The 26,553-nt window shown below is 41.8% G+C and overlaps 1 protein-coding gene across 3 annotated transcripts in view; it reads right to left on the bottom strand.

Annotated features, from left to right (window-relative positions):
- The window catches only part of PRKG1 (protein kinase cGMP-dependent 1), a 529,166-nt gene that overhangs the window by 439,595 nt on the left and 63,018 nt on the right, over positions 1–26,553 (bottom strand). For all 3 annotated transcript variants that reach the window (XM_054205353.1, XM_054205352.1, XM_054205354.1), the window contains exon 2: positions 24,299–24,465. In XM_054205353.1, the coding sequence (XP_054061328.1) occupies positions 24,299–24,465 (167 nt within the window). The remainder of the gene's footprint in view (positions 1–24,298; positions 24,466–26,553) is intronic.

Below are 26,553 nucleotides of genomic sequence, written 5' to 3'. Positions count from 1 at the left end.
TGTTCTTTAAATTAAGACAGTTTCAGATTGCTTTGAAATGCAAATTGTTAGGGCAGCTTAGCAACAACAGCTAAGGGGGGAACTATTACAATTACAGAAGGAAGAAAATAGGAGGGATTTTAAAAATCTCCTGTGAGGTCTTTGTTAAAACTTGTCAACAACATTATCTGGCTGCTCTCATGCCGTAAGAATTAGGTTTTACTTTGGTAAATACCACTGGGCAAGGGCAGGAAAAGTGGGTAGGACTCAGAAGTGCAAGATGCTGTTTTAGTGCCGTGTCATGAATCCCGAAGTCCCCTTCCTCTCTCTCCAGCTGGCTTCAGAATTACAGTAGTTTAGGACACATTGTGTTTTTGAGGCTCTGGGTACAGAGGAAGATGCATCTTGCCAAGATTACAAGAAGGGGTGATGCAGGGAGTCCGTGCTGTAAGCTGGGTAGCAGGGTTAGCAGTGGGGAATAAGGCTGGAAAGACGCATCGGGAACCCTGCAACACTTATGCGGACATTCGAGCACCTCAATTCAGGCATTCAGGTTGGGAACTGCAGCCCAAAGTCTGCAACAAAGTAAACTAAAAAATTATTATTCCTACGGACTACCTACCTCTTCTGAGGTGAGAGAAACCTTCTGTCTGCATCAGTAGTACAAATATCGCTCATAGAAAGCAGCATTAAATGCAGCGGCTCCAATTCATCGGTAGGGTACCCTGCCTAAAAACCTGGCTTAATTTTTGCAGGAAAAGCATCAGCAGAGCAAGGCTACGGAGCAGAATTTTTATTGCACCGTAAAGGCAACTGCCTGGGGATGTGTGGGTGCTGCAAACTGCTCCCTAAGATACCTGCTGAGTTTAACACCTGCAGCACAGACACCCGGGGAAGGAGCCTGGAGGGTCTGGACCTTACGGCACCGCTAATGCGCTCTTTGATATGAAAGACAATAATAAAGCACCAAGTCAGACATCAAGTCAAACACTGATATACTTTGTGTATAAATCAGTATTTCTCATGAAAGAACTAATTTTATCAGCTAAAAAAAAAAAAAGTTCATTTCTACATTCAATACTTTGGTTACTGTATGAGAAAAGTCCTTTACAGGCTCCTGCTGGAAATCTCCATCGCACCAGGAAATTTGGAATATGACACAAGATCAAGAAAAATCATGCATTAAGGACTATGTGGCAAACTTACAGATAGGACATCTTTCAGGAAGGCTGTAGAGGAACGATGTAGATATCCTCAAAGACAGAAATCAGTTAGCCAGGGAGTAAAAAGTGTTAGTACTCCTCCCATCCAGCCACATACTGGGTATGTTGAAATGGTCTGGAGGTTGGTTTTTTATTGTTTTTTAAAGATCAAAAGTCGATTAACTGCACTGAAGCTCTAAACTGCTCTGTTCTAACCATACAAAAGATAGCAAAGTATCACTGTCCAGACAACCATGCCTCTCCATTCAGAAGGGACTGACTTCCTTCGGGCCAGTAGGTTGGCACATTTCATAGGTACTGTGCCAGTCAAATGAAAATCCAAATTTACTTAGCATGTGGCCTTGATAATGACTCTATTATTAAAGTTTTTAATTTGCAGAGTCCCTCCAGCTCAACTTACCACAACGAATAATTCCTGTTTCCTGGGAATAATGTAGAAGACAAGGCACAAGCACTTCTTCAGTAAGTGGCCTTTAAGTTCAGAGAGAACAAAGTTTTAATCCCAAATCCTGAGTCATGCACAGATGGATGAAACTTCCAAAAAAAGAATGCCATGAACCGTTTCTGTCCCAACAGGGTGTTAGAAGTGCACTGTCTATATTTTGATATACCAGGGATATCTCTTGTTTTCTGGTTTTCTTTTTCTTTTTTTTTTTCCTATGTCATTAGTCACCCACGGAGGTGTGGGGCCTGAGGGGCAGAAATGTTCTTGATACAGAGCAAAAATTCAGACAGCAGAAGCAGGTCTCCAGACTCCGTGCTACAGGGACTTCTAGCCTTCTCCAGTACATGTTGGAGGAAAACTCGGCTTCTCTCTTAGATGACTTAAGGCTTTCACTGGCAGATACTCCATCTGTACATCCTTTCCCACAGAAGAAGTAAAAAGAAAGCTGAGGCGCGTTGCTTAAACCATCACACTCTTTCATTAACAACCCAGCAGCCAAAGTTTAAGTAAGTTCTTCAACAGGTGGTAAGTTTAGTTATTTTCTCCCTACCAGCAAAGAATAGCTTTCACCCTATTTTTGCGATGGAAAACCTTGAAGAGTAGCTGGGTTGTCCGTTCCTCCGGGCAGCATGCCCGGTGAAGTCAGCAGCCCAGCAAAACTTTCTGCAAAACTCACCATCTGGACGAGGGAAGGCACAATTCACAGAGCTGATGCGTTTTAAGCACTCAAAGAATTTAATTTAGGTTGACCTGTAAAGCAGATAAAAGTCACGGTCATCCGGCCAGCAACACTCCCTTCACCGGGGTGAGACAACTGCCAATTAAATTACTGACGCTGTGACACATGGTAGCAATGAGCGATTTCAGAAAAATCAGCTCAGTCCTCTTTTCTTCATTCTGGTCTGTTCAGTTTTCAGGACATGGAGAACTTCAGCATCACAAGGAAAACCAGGGCATTTTCATAGCTTTCAGTCCTGACTCTATGACAGAATGATGTTAGAAATCAAAGCAGTCTGGAGAGATCAGCAGTAATATTTTAGCACATTAGCAGTCGTCTGCCATCAGGAAAGCTAATTTTTTTCTCATTATAGCCTGATATGAAGCTATGATGTTGAACAGTTAAGTTTGCACCTGCTCCCAACCTATCCTGGTCACGTTTATGACCAAGTTTATCATTAGGCTTAACCAGAGTGGGGAAAAATAGGGGGTAAATGTTGGTAGAACACTTAATTAAAAAGAAACGTAGTAGCTATTAACGCACACCAAGAGCAGAACAAATGTATTGCCTTTCTGGTTCTTAAAGCGTTGCCTTATTCAGAAGGCTACACTTGAAAATTTTCAAGGGACCAGAAAGGACATCCATTGATAAGCAATGATACAGCCTCAGAAGTCATCAATGACATATTCCAAATACACTGCATATAGCAAAGATAGTAAAATAAATGCCATAGAAGGAAATAACTAAGTCAAATTAATAAAACTACAATCTTCCAGAAGGCATATTCCCTGAAGGATATATTCATACTTGAAATTTAAAAGTGTTTCTACACTTGGTAAAGAACTGCTTCTGTGAAATTTGTGCACGGAGTTTGACTGATGTTTTCTTCAGCATAAACCGCCCGGAATTGCTACAACTTCTATAGCAAACTTCTATTTCTCTCATATTACTAGGTTTGAACTGCAGGTAGGGCAAATATTTCCATTGCATGCCTGGTCCAAACGCTTCCATCCTGAATGGCATCCCTGGTTCCCACGTCAGCTGTTCTGTTACCGCACCGCCTCCCTTCAGCCAGTGCCCAGAGAGATTTTGTTCCGCTATGAAACAAAGACGAGGGGCTGCAACACAAGAGTGGAACTGTTCTGTTTAGATATAACTAATCGCCTTTTTAGCCCGTTTGTTTCTGGCTTCATATATCCTGTTAGCGTGACTTCCACTACTGAAAAAAAAAAAAAGAATAAAGCATCTTTGCTGTTGAAGCTTGTTGCTTGTTCAGGTCTGTTGGTGCCTCCTAATTCTTGGATGGTGGAAACTGCCCCCCAGCCCTGGTGTTTTTTCAGTCCCTATTAATTTTCTCCACAATATTTTTACTCTTTATCATCTCCTTGCTCTTCCACTGCCTCTTTCTTGGCACTTTCTGAAACTACTCTGTATCTCTGAGCATCCTTTTCCCTACAACGTTTTGAACTTTCACTGTACCTTTGTGATATGGGACCAGCTTTGCACAGAGCCCTTGACGTGGGGACAAACCAACACCCTGCGCCAACGTTTATTTTGCTTACTTTCAACTCCTTTCTCAGTAAAACCAAATGCCCTATTTGTTTGGGGTTTTTTTGCTTACCGCTGGACACAAGGATGCACAGCCAGAGCACACAGGAATGACAACCCCAACCTTTATCTCCTGAGTGCAGCGCCTAATTTAAATCCCATCACTGCGTGTTATCCACTAGAGCTGCTTCTTTGCGGTTACTGACATTAAGCTTCACCCTTTCGATCACCAAAATCACTTCCTATATAGGTATTTTGTGTCTGACATTCCTTGTACGTATAAAAGCATAATTTATACAAACAGGCATTCAGGAAAACAAACAGCCCATTTTGCCCAGGGTGCTGTTTGAAGTGTTACACCGTGAAGTGCGAGCATTCCCAGATTTATTCTTGAGCGCTCCCGTATCGTCAACGTGCTCAGTTTACACATCCCACAACTATTTTCCTCAATGCCAAATTATGTGAAACTTGATTTGGGATTATAAAAAGTAAAACCCACTGCATTTTCCCCAGCTTTGGGATCACCACTGGTAATACTCGGCTGTAAGTGGGTGCCAGCTGATGGCTTTGCTGAGGCTGCAGAAGTCAGGGTGGAACTGAGCCGCTTCTCTGCCCAACAAAACTTAGGTGAGCAAACAGACAAAGCTTTTCTTTTTTTGGTAAAGCACACAGATGACCTAAAAAACGTACTTAAGTAAAAACTGATGTCTTACCCCGACGCTCAGTACTAGTAGCCAGCTAGCACAAAATTCTTCCACCAGCATGGGATGTACCAAGTCAACACATTCAGCACTCGCATGTATTAGTTATAAATTTTAGAAGAAGTGACAAGTGAGCTACGGTTATGCCTTTTTTAGCCTGCCCTGGTTTCTGTAATGAAATTTTCTCTTCTGTGATCATTTTTAAGTCACTACCACAGTTTTGCATAGTTGTTTTCTTTCCCATCTTGATTTTTTTTTAAAGAGGTGAGGGGTTTCTGGTAAGAAATCATTAATCTTAATCTACAAAGCTCTTCATCAACTGATAGCAGAACTGAAATATGCTCCATTTACCACTTTGTAACAGCAAAATTAGAATCACGGAATGGTTAGAATTGGAAGGAACCTTATAAACTATCTAGTTCCAACCCCCCTGCCCTGGGCAGGGACACCTCCCACCAGACCAGGCTGCTCCAAGCCCCGTCCAACCTGGCCTTGAACACCTCCAGGGATGGGGCAGCCACAGCTTCTCTGGGCAACCTGGGCCAGGGGCTCACCACCCTCACAGCAAAGAATTTCCTCCTCGTATCTAGTATAACCCTACTCTCTTACAGTTTAAAACCAATACCCATTGGCCTATCTCTACAATCCCTGACCCAGAGTCCCTCCCCAGCTTTACTGGAGCCCCCCTTGAGGGACTGGAAGGGGCTCCAAGGTCTCCCCAGAGCCTTCTCTTCTCCAGGCTGAACAGCCCCAATTCTCTCAGCCTGTCCTCACAGCAGAGGGGCTCCAGCCCTTGGACCGTCTTTGTGGCCTCCTCTGGACTCACTCCAACAGGTCCAAGCCCTTCTTATGTTGGGGGCCCCAGAGCTGGACGCAGTACTCCAGGTGGGGTCTCACCAGAGCAGAGTAGAGGGGGAGAATCACGTCCCTTGACCTCCTGGCCACACTTCTTTTGATGCAGCCCAGGATGCGGTTGGCTTTCTGGGCTGCCAGCGCACATTGCCAGCTTCTGTTCAGCTTCTCATCCACCTACACCCCCAAGTCCTTCTCCTCAGGGCTGCTCTCAATCCACTCTCCTCCCAGCCTGTATTTGTGCTTGGGACTGCGCGTTAGAAGCATGATGACCCACTACTGAAACCCAACTGCAAGTATCCCCCCCGGCAGGGATTTTTGAGAAGAAACTACAAACTAAAGAGCCAGCACTGCCAAGGAGGCTTCATTCTTCCTCTGCCATTCAGAGGAGACAACACCTCTCTACCCACCAACATTTGCGGCTGTAGATGCTGCTGCTTCCAAGAGGGAAAGGAGGGTAATTTAGGAATAGTCATTTGCTAATCAAATAATAGCGTGGGTTTAATTCAATTCTCTGCAGCGCACCTTGGAACAGTTCTGTTCTGAGACTGACAGATTAAATTTATTTGCAAATTTTCCTAGAGGTGACTTCATACAAGAAATGTAAATTCTATATACTTTTTTTTCTTACGTAGATACCCTTTGTACCAATGGGATTATTTTGAGGGATTTACATTCACGATTTTTTGCTCTCTACATACTTTATAAACAACCCCAGGAATTTATTCTTGGGGAAGATTCCCTGCCCTTCCCTACGGATACACACAGATACGCATTTTGAAAATCCCGGTTATCCCGCCATGAGCTATCCAAACGGGCCCGCGGGGCAAAGTCCCCCACCTAAGGGTGAAAGCGGGACTTTGTTTTCCATGTACTTTAAAGGTGGATTTCTCCAGGTTTCGGAAACTATGCAAGGTTTATGGAAAAGCCTGAAGGCTAAAGCACATCGCACTGACCGAGGATCAAATTTGCCAGGCTTCTTGCCAGTCAGCAGTGGGCTCTCCTCGCACTAATAGCTCTGTAAAATGAGTTTATGGGAAATAACGTCCTGAATAAACACAGGACAATCTAAATAAGTCTCTGACAGGACTATAAGAAAATGGAACACTGACGTTCATGACAACCACAGTGCTGAAACAGAATTAAGTTGTTTAGAGTAAGCTTTTATAAACGGTGATTTTTTCTACTCCTTATGGAGCTTTTAAAAATCTCTAATTTGTAATATTAAGAAGTGAATACTTACTGATTTCTATTCTTGGATCAGAGCGATGCTTAACTCAGATATCGCACAGTTTGACAGCTGATCTGCATAACATTGTGAATACAGCGTATAACAAATCTCAAGACAGCGAGTGAAATAAGCCTTCAGTACATCTCTTTTCTGAGCGCTGCAACACAATGCAAGATTTATAGAAAATGCCTATTGCATGCCGATTCTAACTCATAGGTATTGGAAAATTAAAACTATATTAGAAAACATATCATTCTTGTCCCTTACTAGGGTTAACAAAAGCTCAGTGAGAGTTTTTAACCCTTAACCTGTTTAGACATTAGTCACCCTAAGGAATGTCATTTATCTTGTTGCTTAACTTAATAAACCCTTTCTGCTTCTTATTGACTTGGCCTGATTAGCATCAAAATATCATCTGTGAAAGTCCACACATCTACAGTACATTTACTCCCATTAGCTTTCATTTACTATACGCGTTCTTTTGTTTTGCTTTGGCATAAGCTTTCGTTCTCTTTTTAAGCTGCATTATTTGAGGACAAAACTCACTGATCATCTTACTATGGTAAATAATAACATTAAAAGAATGGGACCAGATTCCTAGAGCATGGAGACGGCAGCTCACTGACAGATGGGACTGTGCTGGTTTATGTCACCCAAGGACCTGGCTCTGAATGCTAACATATGATAACCGCTCCACTACAGTACTGAGAAACAAATCTAGCAAGAAGTAGAGAGTGATAAGTAGCTTCACCTTACCTTCAAAAAGATTAGTAAAACAGGTTTTTTTAGGTTTTTCTTGCAGATGATCCAGTGACAGAGACTGTTAAGAATCGGACCCCAAAAAGATTGGTGGCAAACTTTCAGCAAGATCTAGCAAAAAAACTGCTGGTGACAACTATCACCACCTGCAGAGAGAAAGCCCTAGGGAGAATCCCCTCCAAACCCTTGTGCTACCACAGCAGAAGCCTTAGGTACCCTGCACCGAGCCAAAGGGCTCCAACCCATCATCTGTCCTTCCGATCCTGCTGGTCTGGCATGCACAATTACAAACCAAAAGACAGACGCTACAGTTTCCAGGATATCAGGAACAGACGCTGACAAGTGTGTACTTTGAGGTCTCAAATTCTCCAGACTTCTGAAACAAACAGAAGTGACTGAGGATACATGCTTGGATCTTTGATTCCCCAGCCCCCCTCCCCAGCATGTTTCCACCAAGCCCTGTTTATTTTGACAGTTAAATAAGACACATTTATTTTATTTTGCAAAAGTAAGATGGAAAACTGAGATTACCATTAAAATTTAAAGGAGCAAAGCAGCACAGGAAGCTGCTGGGACATCTCAGCACTCCCCAGCATTTCGATCTTCCCTACCACCACTGAAACCATCTAAGGAAACCCAAATGCTTCAGTTCCCTGACGATCACGATCTGTTCAGCCAACAGAGCCCCAGACTGGGAAATAAATTATCCTCCGAGCAGCAGTTACGAGCAAGGTTAGTTCTGCGGTGTTAAATATTTTCAACTAAGTGGGGTCTGTGAAAAAGGCTTGTTTTTTTCCAAGAAGGAAAACAACGTACTGGAAATGGCTGACAAAGAATAACAAGCAGGAGCTGCTGATAAAAAGCAGAAAATAAACTTCCGTTCTTTTTATTCATCACGCATGAGGCCCAGTTGTTCCCTCCAGACGAACATTACACCAAGGACACCTCCTTCTCTTCTTATCTTGTACCAACTGGGAACAAACACATTCCTTGGTTAAAAAAATACTCCATGGATTTAGTTCAGCCCAAATTTTAACACAGGAAACCAGTGTTTAAAGCAGATCTCTAGAGATAGTTGTCATTTGAGGGAATGTTGACCACTTGGCCCTAATAAAAGTCTATACTGGGACCTAGCAGTTTCTCAGCCACTGTGAAGCATCTTCCCCATGGATTACTACAAACCACAATGGATCACTGGAAAACTACCAGGTTTAGGGGCAAAAAATCACCCCGTGATCCTTAGGAATATTTTCCCAGGGATGTCTGCACTAAAATTCGCAAGTTATTCACCATTTTGCACTGGTGAGGTTAGCAGGGCTTTGCCACAGACAGTGCTTTATTTCCTACTGAAGATCTTTTATCAATATTATAACTTGACTTCATTTTTCCAAATGCCACAAGAGGACACGGCAGAAGAACACAATTTTGGGGACTGAAAATCCTGTAAAAGCTAATATAAGTAAGGCTTCACCTAGTTATGAACAAAGTCCTTCACAAGCTCCTGGACCTCTCCATCCTCCCGCAAGAGCAACGACAGAAAAGAGGAGGAAGCAGATGAAGAACAACAGGCAACACAAAATAGGATTAACTTTTAAGAAACCTGTGAAGTTATACATCATTACCAGAAAAAAAAAAAAATAATCCCACAATCCAGCCAGAAAATAACTTCAAGTTTCCTCCTACTTCAAGATAAGAGTTTGTATCATTTCAGCAGTGATAAACAGTGCTCGGTGGATCTCTACTGGAAGGATGCAACTACATAACTACAACCGGATTATTGCTTTTTGAGATCTGCATCATCTCAAACCTCAGCTGCCGCTTTTATTTATAATATGAGAAAGCTACCCCAGCGTTATTTCATGTTCTAGTCATTTCACAAAATAGCTGTTTCCAGCCAGAACCGAAAGGTTATAAAAATATTTAGCATAAGGATGGCAAACATCATCTTTTTATTAGTTTTTCAATCTTAAATCCCTACATATTCAGATTGCATTTAATTATCATCTGTGCCTAGATGTGCTAGGAATAGCAGCTGCCAGGATACATTGTAATTTCCATTATTTTAGAAGAATACAGTGCAAAAAATTGATCTGGCATTTTGATATCTTAAATATTCGTTTCCTAAGAGCAAAATTCTCATTTTTCCCCAAAACCTCATCTGCCAGGGCTTCACGGAAGTTTGAGATACAACATATTAAACTGAAAAAAAAAATAAGAAAACTTTGCTGAAGAATGCCATCAAAAAAGTCTCCCCACCTCCCTGTCTTTCTTCACTGTTTTTTTTTTTAACTTATTCTCAGATTTCTCCCTGTCAAACTTCTGGTCTGCAGAGAGCCTTGGCCATACAAATCCGTGGGAGTTTTTCCCCACCAATAAGAGGAGAGAGATGAAATCTCACCTAAATTTCCCCAGAGGCAAAGAGATGTTCAACCAAGGTGAAGTGTTTAGGGAACATGGGTATAGACAGAAATTTTGCCTCTGTGACTTACCAAGAGGGATTGCTGTTGGATTTCCCCATTTCACCCGTTGCTGCATGAAATAGCGATGACTAAGTCACCACTCGACTCCAAGCCAGAACGACTGGCATGACTGGAGAGCTAAAAGCGGCTGTGTTTGCAATGCTTTACCCTTCTGAGAAGTGGTCTTGAGCACTCAGTGTTCACGTTGTACGTGCTGAATATAAACTGCAGATTGGGTTCAAGAGGCTGAGCCGGCGCCCCATCAAGCAGAGGGTCACGACGACGGCTTAAAACAACTTCTGTGTCTCCATTTCAACTGATTTGTATGGTGCACTTACCAATTAGAGTACTAAGACCTTGGATGTCTATGGACTAGAAGTCTCTCTTCTTTCTCAATTTTCCTGGTTTCACCCTCTCATTTTCCACTACAAATAATAACGAAAAAAATCTTACAAGGTAGAAGTGACCTGACTTTGCAGCTTAAACAAGAAGCAGGAAGCCTTCTCTCCTTCTCCTTCCTCAACCTGTTTATTTTGAGCTCTCTTTGTACAACCTAGAGCAGTAAGAAAGGGCACCGGGCTTGCATGGTTTCATTATTTTTTTTTGCACATCAGCTTTCAAAGTAAACAACCAATCCAAAGCAAATGAAGCCTCACAAAAGGGAACAGTATGCCTCTTACGTCTCTTTAATAATAGTTTGGATTGCTAACACTAGAGGCTTTCTATCTGCATACACAGTCTAAATTATATAGGCATGTATTTTAATGGGCAGAAACAAAGGTCAAAATCCAGGCGCTTTCATGTATACTATTATGATGAAAAGTCCTTTTATTTTACATTTCAGTTGTGGGAGTTTCAATAAAAGGGACTCATGGAGCAGTGGGGGAGACAAGAAAGACATTTGTGCCTCCCTTTTCAGCTGCTATTAATAAGATGAATGAGGCTTTATCTCACCAATTTATTTTGTAAATAAAACCCCCTTAACGACAAAGCAGTCTTTGCATAACTGCTGAGAAATACAAAAAATAAATAGCACATCAGCTATGATCTTATGCGAGGGAAAAAAAATATATATTCATTATGTTTCCTATACAGTGGGAATCTCTTTAAAGAGGTTACACCTATTCATTTTCTTCCCTGAAGAGGGGAAGACGAATATTTGGCTACCTGCAGATGAGCTGGGTTGTACGAATGCATTTACAGAACAATATGTCTATTTGATAAACTCTGAATACTCCTCCCTAGCAATGAAGACTAGAGCTTCTGGTAAATCTGCTCCAGCCTTGTTCAATACCACACTACGCTGCAAAGAGACCAGGAGCTTTAGATCCAGAGAAGTTAAGATAATAACGAATGAAGTGGTAAGAGTAGTAAATCACTGTGAACATGAGCAGATCCCAAAGAAAGCTGGGCACTCATTTTGAAAATGGAAATATTTTCAGGTCATCTTGACACTAAAACTTTTACAGCATTGTTTAAGAACCTGCCAGCAGTCCTCGCTCATCCAAATTGAACGGGGAAGCTTGTGCTGACAGCAGGGCCCAAATGAGGACAGAGATATGAGACTCGGCTATTCAGGTGCTTGGCAGCATTCATATAAAGGCATTATATACAGTACAGTCCCTCCTCTCCACTGATCAGTCTGGCAATACCTTGAGCAACCTGAAGCTGGTTTGAGGATGATGATGATTATTATTATTCAGATAAAATCATAAAATCATAGAATCATAGAATGGTTTGGGTTGGAAGGGACCTTAAAGACCATCCAGTGCCACCCCCTGCCCTGGGCAGGGACACCTCCCACCAGACCAGGTTGCTCCAAGCCCCGTCCAACCTGGCCTTGAACACCTCCAGGGATGGGGCAGCCACAACTTCTCTGGGCAACGTGGGCCAGGGGCTCACCACCCTTACAGTGAAGAATTTCTTCCTAATATCCAGTCTAAATCTACCCTCCTTCAGTTTGAAACCATTACCTCTCCTCCTATGGCTCCCCTCCCTGATCCAGAGTCCCTCCCCATCTTGCCTGTAGGCCCCTTTAGGGACTGGAAGGGGCTCTACAGTCTCCCTATAAACTTCTCCAGGCTGAACAGCCCCAACTCTCTCAGCCTGTCCTCAGAGCAGAGGTGCTCCAGCCCTCTGATCATCTTCGTGGCCCTATAGCTACAAGAAATTATATTTCATAGTCCGAAGTCATTAGTTCCTAGCTTTGATTGCATTTTCTTCTCTCCCCCTCCCCAGCCCAAATGTTGCCTTAGAATAACCAGAGGGTAGGTTTTCATTATTGAAAAGGAATTATTTAAATAAATAATATCCTTAGAATATATGCACATCCTCTTGCCATTCCTTAAGATAAATTTTATAGGGTTTGGGGTTTTGTTTGTTTGTTTGTTCTTTAAAAAGAGGTCAGAATATAAGAACAGCACAGGTGGGCTACAGGTCACCTGCTCAGGGCCGAGCAGAGGTGCAGGCGGCAGGACAGCGGTCACAGGCAGCATCGCGTTACTCCTCTCTGACACCGCCTGACTGCATTTCTGCTTCGCAAGCTCATGTTCTAATACCTGTGAGATTTACACAGGCTTGCTTTCTGAAATCCCGGCTCAGGTGACAATGAATGTTCCCAGTGCCCTTATAAAACACTATCATCTTTCCTTCTATAAACCCTGTTTTGCTCCGATTCAGCAATCTTGCAAATAAAATCTGTTAGGTTCATATGAGTCATTACAAAAATACATACCAACTTGCAGTTTGGTTGGAGTTATTTTTAGGAGAGAGGGTAAGTAAGAATATCTCACATAAAGATGTTGCAGCAGTATTACAGTACTGTCTTCTTATTGCACTTAAAATTTTAGGAGTTGGTTCTACAGCTTTAAAAAGGATTACTTTATACAGAACAAATATCAAACTATATTCTAATCATGAGCACAATCACTGCCTATAAAACACTGCCAATGCGATAATCATAATTTCATTTCCTACTCGATCTCATGAACATTTCATGAAATAAGTACAAGAAATATTTACTTCTCTGTCACTAGTATGAGGAAATAACTACTTCTAGAAGAGTTAATTATTAAGACAGTGTAAAATGGAAATAACTAGATGATAACAGTGGAAGATTTGCATTTTATTGTCCTGTATATGAAAACAGCAGCATGCAACTCCATCTCTCTAAAAGACGGGGCATACGCAAGCCTCTTTAACACTGTCACAGTAAATGGACACAGCACCTGAACACCCAGTTTATCATAACCCAGAAGACTGCTAGAGCAGGTTTTAAGTTGATAAAAATTTGGAAAAATATAGAAACAAACACTTGGAATGGTGCTCACACAGGCTGGGCCTCAAGACCACAAACCCAAGCCTTCTCAACACTGCAGCCACACACAAAAGTCCACATTTTACCTATTTATGTAAAAATGCTTAGCGAGAAATACTCGTGGATTTTTATAACCAATAAATAACGACAGTTTTGACTTCCCGAAAAAAAAAAGGGGGGGTGGGGTGGGGGAAAGAAAAAGCAAATTTTACTATGAATTGTAGTAACTCCAAAAAGGAAGCAGTTGGAATAGCTCCCAATTTCTGTAAGCAATAGTTAAGAAATCCCCAAAGACTATCAAACAGGTTTCTGCTCCAACTTTACACTGACAGATTCTGTAACTTTTACAGCTCACAAAAACCCATGAAGATGCACGAAGCCCTGGGTTAAATACTGAAGCAGATTTAGATGGAGACCCAGATTGCTGCAGCAAATGTACAGCTACTTCTTTGATCCAGTGCAGAAGTTACCGTGATTTTTCGAGCGCACCAAGTTTTCACACTGCATCCATAAAAAGCATGCAACTGCCAAGTCATGGAAGTCTTTTTATTGTTCTTATGCTGCCAGGTCCTAGGAACACGCTCAGGGTATTAATATCATTTAAGAAATTACAGGGAGACGCTCTAAATATTTCCAAGCAGAGTAGGACACAATTGCCATAAGCATATGTACTAAGTTGTCTTTTTTCATCACATGCCTAGTCAGGGGCATGACTGGAATTACGGGCAAGTGATAAAAAAGTATGATTACTAAACAATTCCCAAAATAATAAAATTGTTACCTTAAAGACAAGCAGATCTCAAAGTAACATAACCAAGATTCTTGCAAATATTGAGGCTAGACAGAAAACAGTCTCAAAGTGTCAACTATGGGTTAGAAACAAACCTCATCTTCTCCAAAATAGGTAGGCTAAACTCCAAGGAAACCCTCAAGAGATATACCAACCAAAAGGTGAGTGTGTAATGAAAGAGAAGCCACCAGAAATGTTTTGAGATCTCAACGCTTCCTTCCTCTGTCCTACAGACTCTTCCCCAGGACTAGTGAGACAGAGGGGATGCAGTGCCAGATGTGAAAACATATACTGACAGCGCATTTTAAGGAACCTGGTTGATGTCCTCCCATGCTCCTTTGGCCCATATGCACATTCGTAGCACAATGAGCTCTAAGAATACTCTTTTAATACCACTACATTGCCCAGGGAATGGTCTTCAAGCCCTACAAAAACATTGGCTCCATGAGAGGCCAGTTTCCAACGGGCAGCAATTGGAATGTCTTGCACACCTGGAATGACACCTGGTATTTCTGCCCTTGCCTTCTCAAACACAACCTCATGAACTCTGCTCTGCAGTAGGGTGATCTTTGGAATGAAGACATCAGTCCTAGAGCATCTCTTAAGTTCAGAGAGCCTTAGAAAATGGTCTTGCCCTTATATGTAACAGTCCCGACACTGGACATGGGAGATATGAGGAGGGATTATTAATGAGCGATTGAAAATTTCCCAGAGGAGTGGCAACCACTAAACCACTTACCTCCATGGAAAAGCAAAAACTCAAATGGGAAGCCTATGAAGGCTGCAGGATTCCAGGGAGGAGCAGTATGTCTGACCACAGGAAAACACTGCCCAACTCTATAACAGCAGGGTGAAGAAGAAAAAAAAAAAAAAAAGGCAAAAAACAGCTGAAAACATGAAACAGAGGAGCACAAAGAAGAAACTGCTGCCACAGTACATTTTTAACAAACTAAGGGAAAGTCCTGTGAAAGGCAGGTTCTTCAGAGGCTGGTGATTTGTCGGCATGCTTTGCAGAAAATCCCACTTTGCCATAAATGCCTAATTAATTCCTTCCTACACAGTGCTCCTTATGGACACCGAGTAAATGCTCTCTGGTCTCAAGAGCCATCTAACACCTGTGCAACGAGATGCTATTTTTGATGTTTGCTTGGGAAGGCAGATTCAAACCCCTTGAGAAGAGGCTTGGAGACTCAGGTAGGGCCCAAAACACTCATACTAAAAGTCAGAACAAGTCTTAAAAGCAGATCCGCCTCAATTCTGTTAGAAAAGCCCTGATTGCGACAGATGTAGTCGTTATTACCTTCCCCATTGTCCTTGGGAGATGCAGAAAGGTAGGAACACGTATCAGAGGATCTAGCTACATTATCAGGAATATATTTGGAAAGAGCACTCAAATCTGTCTGGTCCTACACGAAAAAGGCAGGAACTTCATGGTGGTCTGAAGGACCACCAATCTCGAGGATGTCAAGCAAGGATACTATTTGGGCATACATGACAAAACCCGGTATGCAGCCAGGCAAATCCCTACCTGCACAGGCTCAACTCCTTCTCTCCGGGTATGATCTCAGAGCATGACAGTGACCCGGAACGACCCAGCAGACACCAAGTTCAGCCAGTGCCTCTGGATTTAATTGACTGAACCGGAAACTGCATATTCACTCTTAGTCCCAGAGACTAAACAAATTAAAAACAGACTAAAGAGTTTATAAAGTTTGTTCCAGTCAGCATCCTTTCACCAAAGCTGGGGGGGGGGGAAAACCCAAACCACTCAACATGGTTTTCTTTGATATGAATGAATCATCATAAGTGTTGGTGAATACCAACGAGGCCAGAAGAAGCTCATGCATTCGGACTTTGCAATGACAATAGTAGCAGGCCATAATGAAGCACGGGACCTCTTGCCAAGTACAGTGTACAGGAATATAAAAATAAACATGGTACAGGTCAAGAGACACAATGCACTCTCTCCACTGAGGTGGCGGTACTACTGCCCCCGTTTTGCTATTCTAGACTTGCACTTGGGAACAAAAGTAATTTAGCCTACTTAAATCCAAAATGGGTCTCTGTTCTCCATTTCTCTTTCACTTAGAAGAATCAGTCCTACCAAATCCTTTCTCTGAGAAGGAACTGACTCAGAAGACCCTAGGGCTAGAAGAGCAATTACGTCCTATTAAATCAGATCCTTATGAGAGTAGTCCATAAAAAGAGACAAAAGAGGGGTCAGAGGGAGGGTGACATGAAGACAGATTGGATGCAGTATTCTTGGATGACTGCACATAGCATCCAAGATTCTGCAGAGATCATTGTCCATTCAGGGGAAAAAACCCCACAAAACTCCACAGTTAGGAAAAATCAAACAGGAGAGAAAAGGGTGACGTGCTCCAGCACACCTTCAGAAGTGAAAACAAGGATAAGCGCATTGGCCAACAGATTGATGATAGAAAAAATCTTACGGCGTCACAAAACTTGGGCAAAGGCTGTGATAATCCAGAGGAGGCAGCAAAGTGATGTCTTGAGGATCACAGACAGTATCAATATGCCTGCTTTGGTTTTTATTTAACAGCAAAAGTCCCCAGAGACTGAGGAGTTGCCCCGAGGTTTTCATCCCTCTGAGACCAGAAAGCTCTGCTGCCTCTGATTGGAGATCTTCTACAGTTTCTTGCATTTCTCTCTGTAGTTCAAATGGCTATTGAGACTTTGTTTGTCTTCCCTTATCAACACCAAGTTGGACATCCTGTTAAATCTTGCAGTTTCTAGGAATACGTTCCTTCCCAAGGCACCTCTGACTCCCAAAAAAACTGGTTCCCATGGGAAGTCACAATTAGATGCTTCATTGCTTTGGAGAAGCTACCAAGAACAAAGCAAGAAACAAAGTCCCCTTTAAAAATAAAAGGCGAATCTCCATGACTGAAGGCAAAAATAAAACAAAGTTTAAGAAGAGAGGAAAACTACTAAAACAAGAGCTGGGGGAAGTGTAGGCTGTTTCTCGACATGGGCTCTTAAAAAGCTGCTTCTTCCCTTTTCATGTCTACAGAAGTAGGAGCCCACAGGGTATTGGTGGAGCTATTTTTCTTCACTCAGGTTCTCAAGCTGTGGTGCAAAGGTGCAACCTCAATAGTAATTTGCAGAAGGACAAACAGTCAGGGAGGATGTTACAGCACCCACTCCCAAAACAAAATTGTGAGCAACAAAATAGTTAATCCAAGTATTTTAACCTTCCTTCCCTACCCCACCCACCCAGCTCACTGTATTATTTCTTCCATCCTTTACGGGAATAGCAACAAACATAAAAGGAGGACTCTTCACACCTATTAATATAGTTTCTAAAAACATTAGAACATCTGTTTATAACGGCGTGACTGTTATTCACATGAGAGCCTAAAACTTGTACCTTGTCACCCGATTTATCTACAGCTCTGCTGATATATTTTCCTTTCATAATGCAACCATCAAATTTGACATACTGCAGTTGACAGGTTCAGACAGAGAGGGAGCACAAGAGGAAACATTTGGTTTCAGATGTGGGATATCACATTTATCCTCATTAGTGTGAGGTAACACCCACACATAACTCAAACCTGTCAACATGGTACAGATCTAGATGTATCTCTCTGAAAGAGACCTTTCCGGCTTTTCACATTTTTAAGTGCTTTCAGAAAATTTTAGAAATGTTATGCCCAAAGAAGGCATAACGACAAAGAAGTCAACGAACGCAAACCTGCAAAGCTAGAACTTGGAAAATGTTGGGGTTTTTTCCTTAAAGAAAACCGGGGGTGGTGGACTAATTTTAGAGGCAGAATATGATTAACTGGCAAGAAGCTTTTTTGGCTCTAAAAGAAACTTCAATTTTAAGACAAACAATCTGTTGTTTGTCTTAAATATATATACTTTCTCATAAGAGAGGTAATGTTTCTGATAAGTTTACTTTATTCTCAAAATTGTTTTACTTGCAGAGTCAAGAGTGCCAGTATAGACTAGTTCAGATGCCATACCACTAGTTCACTAGCCACAGCATCACTCGTCCCCCTTTTCACTACCAGTCTCATCAGCCCAGATGAATCCTGTTGCTGTAGGTGGTCTGAGCATGTATGTTTAATGCTTCCAGCAATTTCAGCCCCTAATGAATACTTGCTTATATCACAAATAAGTTAATTTCCACCTTCAAAGCACGGCTAAAAGGGAATTTTTTTTGGTATTGCTAGAGATTAAGGGCACGTCTTTAACCAATTCAATTAATACGCAAAAGTTGTGGGGTTTTTCTGCTGATGAATGAACATAGGGGAATTAAAGGGGTGTTCCCTGCCCCAAACCATTTCAGAAATGAGGAAATACCAGTTCCTACCTTGCTGCTTCATATAAATCCTTCTTCTGTAATTCATGAGAGTCACCCAAGACAAACGGACACACGGCATTTGCCTCAAGAGTCCCATTACAGCCAGCTTCCTTCCTGTGGGGCTTAAGGGTAAACTTTGAAGGGGAAGAGAAACACTCAACTTGTACAAAACACTACTCAGGAAACATGGGTTGTTACGACCGCCCAAATCCAATGGCTCTCCAGATCCTAATCAAGGCCTCTGTCCTGAGAAGTCTTTCAGAGGCGTAGGACTTAGTCTGTGTTACCACTTTTGTGATCACAGATACCTGATGACGGCACTGCTGCTAAGGAACAGGCAAATATTTAAAATGCAAAGAACAGTCTGTAAATAGCAAAAATCCTGCCCGAGGTCAGGTTAGGTACAAAGCCATAAGGAGATGTCTTCTCATTGGGCTCTGATGGTGAAGCTACCTTCTCTCCTACATCTCATAGTGGCTTTTATGGAGCCCTTCAGGTTGTCGTGCCTCCCTGTGGGTACCTCCTATTAGGGTTTCCCTCACCTCTGGAAGAAATACATTAGCATCAATCTAATTAATTTTGTTAACTGAACAAATGTATTCTTGACTATCTGCATTTAATACATAAGGCATTTCTAAGGTGGTCTGTGCCACAAATCCATTAGACCCAGTTACCTCAGATGACTAAACTAAGTAAACAAGCAGGACGATGCTAGAGAAATACAGTGTTTTAAGGACTGGGACGTGGTGGGGCCAGCAATAGTCCTGAAGGTCTGAAAACAGTAAGTTGGGGGCCCTTATTTTCCAAGATGTGGAAGTGTTCAAGGCCAGGCTGGATGAGACTTTGAGCAACCTGGTCGAGTGGTTGATGTCCCCACCCATGGCAGGGGGGTTGGAACTAGGTAATCTTTAAGGTCCCTTCCAACCCAAACCATTCTATGATTCAATGAAATCTGACCAGGAAGACACAGACCACTGCTAGAGTCAGCCCAGATGCAAAAAACTAAAAGCAAAGCAGGGCTAAATTTGGGATTCTGCTTGCTGAGACATTTCAGCCTCAGCTTCTGCCTGATAGCGTTGTTTTCTCACTGCAGGCTCAGAGCCCAAGTTCAGCCCAAACCAGTAATTCCAAGGCTTCAGACCTGGTAGAAACAGCGATCCTTGGGCATTCATGCTAGGACCCTTCAGCGCAGCAAGGCAGAGAGAGGGACCCAGAAGGGCTCTCGAACAAGCACAACTCTCATTCTGTAGCTCCTCAGGGCTGTATCTCATGAAAGCCCACCAGAAAAACAGGCAAGTTTGCAGTTAAATCCTACCTATAGATCAGTTACTTTTTTTTTCCTTTTCTTTTTATTTTCTTCTTTTTTTTTTTAAACAAAGTCTTTGCACAAAACTTTTCAGATTTGAGCCAGTCCAAAAAGTCCAGATGCACATCCAGGAGAAGGAAGTCTACCAGGACTTGGGACAACCTCCTCTTTTAGAGGAGATTGAGCATATTACCAGTTACTGGGTTTAGAGGATGAGACTAACCACATGTCTTCCTTAGCCTTGCACAATTTAAGAGCTACTCTATGCAAACACCCCTAAAAGTGAGATCCCAGATCAGTGCATGTTCAGGCCAGGGGGTGTTTAGATTGAGAGCTCCTCAATCTGATGGGTATTTCCCTCCTGTTGGGACCGATGGAACGAAATCGAATCCAGCTGAAGCACGGCACGTGCCAGAGGCATGCTCCTACCTCTCGATCTCCACACTTGCCTCTATCCAGCGCCCTGCAGGTAGAGAGAACATCTTCCTTCTGAACTCAGTACCTCATTCTGATTTCCCTCTGATGGCACCTCCCCATTTCTACTCCAAGAACATTTCTCTCCTTTTCCTCCTCTCCCCACCTAAATCACAATTTACAGTTTCCTCTTATTTTCCTGTACTGTTTCACTTCTCCCTGCCCAGATCTGCAGTTTAACACATAATAGGTTGAATAATAGAATGTATGAAAGATTTTCTTCTTGTGTTTTCAATAACCTTAGTCTTTTCTCAGCCTTCACTGTATTAACTGACTTTTCATCTCTACAGTCCAACCTGTTTGTACCAGTGGTGCTCTTGCTCCTGATGACAAAAAGAAATACAGGGAGGGCAGGAAATCTGATGTAAGATGTGGAATAATAGGACAAAGAATACAAAGGTTTTACTCAGTCATTGCATGTGTGGGAGCACATGACTGGAGGGGAAAGAGTCAAGCCTACTGGTTTGGGTAGGATTGGGCAAATGCACAAATAAAAATGACTGCACATGTAAACCCAGTATTGGACAGCATGAAACTACCTTTCTGCAAGAGCCAAAGAGGACATGGAAAAGTGGAGTCAGGCCTTTTCCTGACTCTACTGAGGTACAATGCTACAGCCATTCCCACACAAGGAACGTAGCAAACCTGAAATTACATTCAGAAAGCATCGTCAAGCCATAGCGATGAAGAAAGAGTTTGGAGGTCCAGCCTTTTAAGATTCACTGAGTTCAGCAAGTGTCACACACATATGAATTTTAACATCCATGGTCTCACCAGGACTAGTAGAGTCCTTGTGTCTAAAGGGGAAAATTAAAACAGACACTACTACTGCTTCACCATGATAAACGAGAATGCAGAAAAGTAACAGTGAAAGTGATGGATGTTTTCAAATCCATCTTACTTAAATTATTATTTAAAATTAGTCTAAGGAAACATCACCAATATATAGCTCAGCCTTCTGGTAAGAGGCTCTATCTAAACACTGAATCATAAATTATAAACAAGCATAAGAGTATTGGTTATCAATTACGTGAGTATTTTTTATTCATATTAATCACGGCTATAAGTCCAAGTAAGGAAAGAAAGATGAATTAATGGAAGAAACACTTGCAGCTTTTATTTGATTTTTGTGAAAAGAAAATACCTCTCAGTAATGCGCAGTTTCTCCAGCAGATTTTTGTAAAGAATAAAGTTTATAACTGTGGGGACAGTGGGGGTGTTAATAACTGAGAGGACACAGAATGATAAGCCCGAATGAGCTAGCAAGCCTGTTCTCATAACCATAATCCAAACCATTTGATAATGTCGTCTTCCATTTCCATTACTTCATCATCACTCATTGCATTATGTCTAAACATAGACTATAAACTCTTCATAATTCTGTTTGTAAAGCATTATGCATATTTACGGAGCTATCTAAATAATCTTAAATTAAGTTACAAGACCAACCAAAGACTGGGGGAGAGCCAAGTCATGCCCTCATACATAGAGAGCTGCCAGAAGAGCAAGGATAAGCTAAAGTGCCCAAAAGATGCAACAGTTGTCTTTCACACACATTTGTTTTAGAAGACAAGAATCAAGAATTCAGGGACAGAGTTTGAACCAACAATTAGAAACATTCAAGGAAGTGACAGTAATAGTACATCATCATCAGATGTATCAAATAAAGGGTCATCTCAGTACCAAGCTGAGGTTTGAGGAACCCACAACAATTTATTGTCATTTAGACAATTATTCTATCACACGATGACCCCTCCCCACCCAGGAAGGGGAATCAGGAAAAAACAAGGAAACACGAGCGTTGAAATATAAACAGATTTAATAGAATAATACTAAATAATTAACATTAATAATACTAAGGAACCAGTATTGATCCCAATACCAATGTAGAATACACAAGGACTATGCTCAGCCCATTCTCTCAGCAGGAAGCTGTGCGCTCCCAGCAGGGGACGGCAAATGTGGGACATTGCGAGCGCTGCAGCTTCGGGAGGAAGGGAAGGGCTCAGGGCTCCAACGCCGGGGCCCGAGTTCTCAGGACGGCAGCCATCATAGAAGAGGAGAAACTCCTCAGCACACTTACTAATTTATATTGAATGTGGTGCTCATGGTATGAATTAACCCTCTTGGCCAGCTTGGGTCAAGTGCCTGGGTGCCGCTCCTCCTCATCCACACACCTGGCTAGCTCAAAAGCACTGAGACCTTGAAACCCACACACCAGAGCTGGCTATAAAGTAAATATTTTCACAAATTCAGGCACTAGAGTCTTCTAAAAATGCAGTTTTCCCTTGCATTAGAAGAGACCTTACTGAAAAGTAAAATTACTGAAAGATAATTTTATCCTGTGTTGCTCAAGCCAGGACACAAGCTGTGTTCAATACTCCAAACTGTGGTCGGAACAGGTCTGCCCATAAATCCCCCCAAATCCTCACCAAAGAATGTGAAGAGGCTGACCAGGAGAAAAATATGCGCTGATTTTGAGTGTCCTGTCGTTATGGGGTTTTATCAAGGTACAACATTGAATGCAACATCCAAAACCAGCCGTGCAGCAAAAATACTGTGAGCACGCCTCTGATGTCGTGGGGTTATCGGAAGCAAGCACAGAGCTGGGCAGTGAAAAATGTCCAGATTTTACTATGAAAAAGAAAATATTATTAAAATACTATTTTAAAGCAGTTTGTTTATTAGCAATAGAAGAGATCTTGCACCTCATCCAAGTAGTCTCTGTATTCAAACGGGGGACTGAAAAACCTAAATCTTTCCATGTAATGCTGGGGGTGGACACAGATAATTTGCTTTGGCATCCCCCACTAACTACTTCATAACGCAAAATAGCATTTGAGCGTGCAAAATTTAAAAACATTAAAAGCCGAAGGAAACAAACCTTGAGAAAGGACTTAACCTTAAAAGGACGGAACATTCAGGCTGTTTTGGGAAACCAGTGAAGAGCACTTGCGACTATACAGGCGTTAAGAGTTTGGCAGGAAACCATGTTTAAAGGATGGCTTACTGCCTTGAAAATATTTTTTTTTAAAAGAACAATTTAAGAAATGAATTTGAGCATGTACACGTACATATAAACACACAAGTTATACGTAAGCTGTAGTTTTGCCATGTTTGCTCAAAATATACAGCCAAGCGGGAAGCCTGCATCCCCCTTAGGTGTTATCCAGCTAAAATGCTTGCAAGTCTACCAGATGGCTCTGGTAAGCAGCAAGAAGGATTTTATAAGCATCTATCCGGTTGCATTGTACCAAATCAAACTGAGGATTACTTGTTGCGTTAGTTGAATTAAAACAGTGACGTTTGCCTCAGAACTCACTATCAGTCACTCTCAGAAGGATGATGCTGTAGTAGGTTTCATCAAGCTTAGCAACTCCTATAGAGGAGCATGCACTCCCTTTAAAAAGAAAACACATCTATAAAATACGCTCGATTTGACATGTGAAGAGTTAGAGAACTTGGAAAGAATAAGATCCAATATGCAAATAGCTGACATTTTGGAGAAGCAGAGCACCGGCAACACTGATCCTGTTAAAAGATTTCCAGAAACCTGACGGCTCCCAAGAACAGCAGAATATCCACTGCTCTCATGTTCCACCAAGAAAACAAAACCCTGCCACAACACATACTGTGACAAATCAGATGTGCTAAACTGCAGATGCTACACTTATTTTGTGCACAGGACAGAAAAATACCATTTTCTATTATACAATGGATTGCTTCTGCCGAGAGCCCCATGTGCTTTATCAACATTTATAAGCTTGTCCTCACAACGCCCTAGAAGGTAGCAAGCCATGACCATATTCTCCTTGTTTTACATTCATTTCCCATTTCCGTAACACCATTCTTTCTGTTAAGTCCCTAATTTATAGAGCAAACCATTAGTATTGCCTCAAAGGCAAAGAACTATATTTAGTGGAGGTTTATTCCAATGGATCTCAGTGCAAGGTTAACAGCTTTCACCCTCTTTCTTTATATAGGGAGGCACACAAATCTAGTCGGAAATTTTCCAGGCAGAAGCAGTCCACACAATTTTTCAACAACCATATTTAGACAATATCTTTAACTTCTTTCTTTGAAACAATTTTTCCCATGAAATAAAGTTTTCGTCTCTATATATCTTGAAAAAAAAGACATAAACATTAGCTTTTTAAACTGTACCTTCCATGACATACACCAGGGAACCCACATCTCCTTCCTTGATGATGCAGCTGTCTTTGCCATACTCCACGGGATACATACAATCCACAATCTCCTGGATCTGAGACAGTTCCAGATTCTTCATGAAGTCATTGTCAAGGATTGCTTCCTTTATTAGCTCCTTGGACCTGTGGCAAAAAAAGACAAGATTTATCCACATGTCCATCAGCCGAGCTCATTAATAGCATGTGAACTTTAGCACAACTGCACAGTGCCCCGATGAGTATTTCCTTGGAAAAAAAATCCAGAATATTCCCTAAAAATCTGATGAAGTCCATCTGGAGAGAAGTAAAAAAAATTACAAAAATGTTAACTTGTAATTATTTTTTGTAAATAAGTTTTAGATACAGCCAGTATTGAAATAAAAATAGATTTCATGTGATTGCAACATCCTCTTTTAGCTGCAAGTGTCACATCTCTAATAACACCAAAGCTACACACATAGCTACTTGAAATATCTTCCATACACAAAACTGAAAAGAAATACAAACAAGAAGTGAAAGGATTTATGACTTAGTTTATTATATTTTCTATTAAATTATACAAACTGGAGCACGCAAAAGTGCCATACTGCACTGATTCTTTGAGTATTAATCAAATACCAAAGGCCATTATATTCACGAGAGGAGGCACCAACGTTACAGGAATAACACCACCATTAATTCATTTCTTTGATGACTAAATGGAAAATTCCAAAGTTATATTAGTGTGCATAAAATTACACGTGCAGTTTTGGTTTTGCACGTGATGGGGTTGGAAGTCTGGAGTTCTTAGTTGCTTTGCAAAGCTGAGTAAAGGAATGAGTTGTTTCTGAAGATACAGATTGCAGAACTCAAAGTTCAAGCCTTCTCTGGGAGGGTACCCAAATGGGGATACAACCTGCTCTCTCTACAAGTCCCTCTGCCAGTGTCATGTTATGACAGAAAATGTGCAACAAAACCACTGACGTGTTCTTCCTGATTTTCCTGAGATTCTTTCAATCCCTACAACTAAAGAGCGCACCGCACAGTGAATCATGCTCGGGTCAACCCTCCAATCTTCCCTTCAGACTGTCAAGTTCAACTTCATCCATCTGCTAATGCAGCGTTAACAGCCACATTATGACATTTCGCAAAAAACTCCTAAAGCAACCTGTGCAAATGAGCAACTGAGAATGCTGAATCTGTATGTAGACCAAAACGAAAGCCCCTCAAGCGCTTACACCAGGTCCTCGGCCCTTCATTTCTTACTCTGCAGCTCCACTTCCATGGGCTGAATGACTGCCTGCTGCCCAGGCAGGCGACAGCTACCTGCAGAGCTTATGCACTCAAAAGAGTTTTGTCTTTTTGAAATAAGAATATGAAAGAAGGTTTTCAAAGAAAAATACGTTAATGGATCGTGTCTTCTTGAAAAAGAGCCAAATTGGGACTTCAGAAGTCCAAAACCAGCCAGACAGCCTTGGAGATACTATGCTATAGTCCTTTTAAAGTATACCTCAAGGTTATATGCAGCATAGGTTCAAATCATTAATGTTTAAGATGCTTTTTATGCTTTTGATAGTTTTGAGGTTATTTCAACAAAACATGCTACTTTACATCAGAGTCCATCTGTACTGACCCAGCTGAAGCGCAGGACGGGAAGCAGACCAGACTTCTCAAGTACTGTCTATGACAGGGAGTCGGACTCCTACAAAAAACCCTTCTGCTCTTGAGAACTTTAATTTGACCTCACATAGTGTCACTCCAACTCCTCCTGCATGCAAAGAAAAACCACCAGAAAAACCCTACATCTGTGCTGCTGCTTGCTTTCAGTAATGCAAGGAGCTGCTAATTTGTAAGGTTGACCAGAGGAAGGATAACCCGATTTCCATGTGCCCTCCTTCTGTGCTAGAGCGGGCCCAGGCTTTCTGTGCTATGCCTCGACTCAGTACTGCTGTTCTGGTCTTAGCCACCCCCACCGGTTCCCCAAATCCTCCCAACAAAGGCGCTAATTATTAGCATTACTCAAACTGCCTGCTGAAAAAGAAAGCATAATAAAAGCTTTCAGGTTAGTCATATCAAACAGCATTACAATTTCAGCCATTTATTTCATTCCAAGGCGCAAAATGAGGCTTTCTTCTTGATAAAATAAAGTCAGCTTTTCAAGTGGAGTGTTTGTAAGAATACCCACAAGAGACCAGAAGGAATTCAGACATGGTTCAAGTCAGACCTCCCCTAGTAATTTAAAGGCCCTCAGCA

The sequence above is a fragment of the Rissa tridactyla genome, chromosome 6, assembly GCF_028500815.1.
Source record: "Rissa tridactyla isolate bRisTri1 chromosome 6, bRisTri1.patW.cur.20221130, whole genome shotgun sequence".
Classification (NCBI taxonomy): domain Eukaryota; kingdom Metazoa; phylum Chordata; class Aves; order Charadriiformes; family Laridae; genus Rissa; species Rissa tridactyla.
This window is presented reverse-complemented; position numbering and strand designations above follow the sequence as displayed.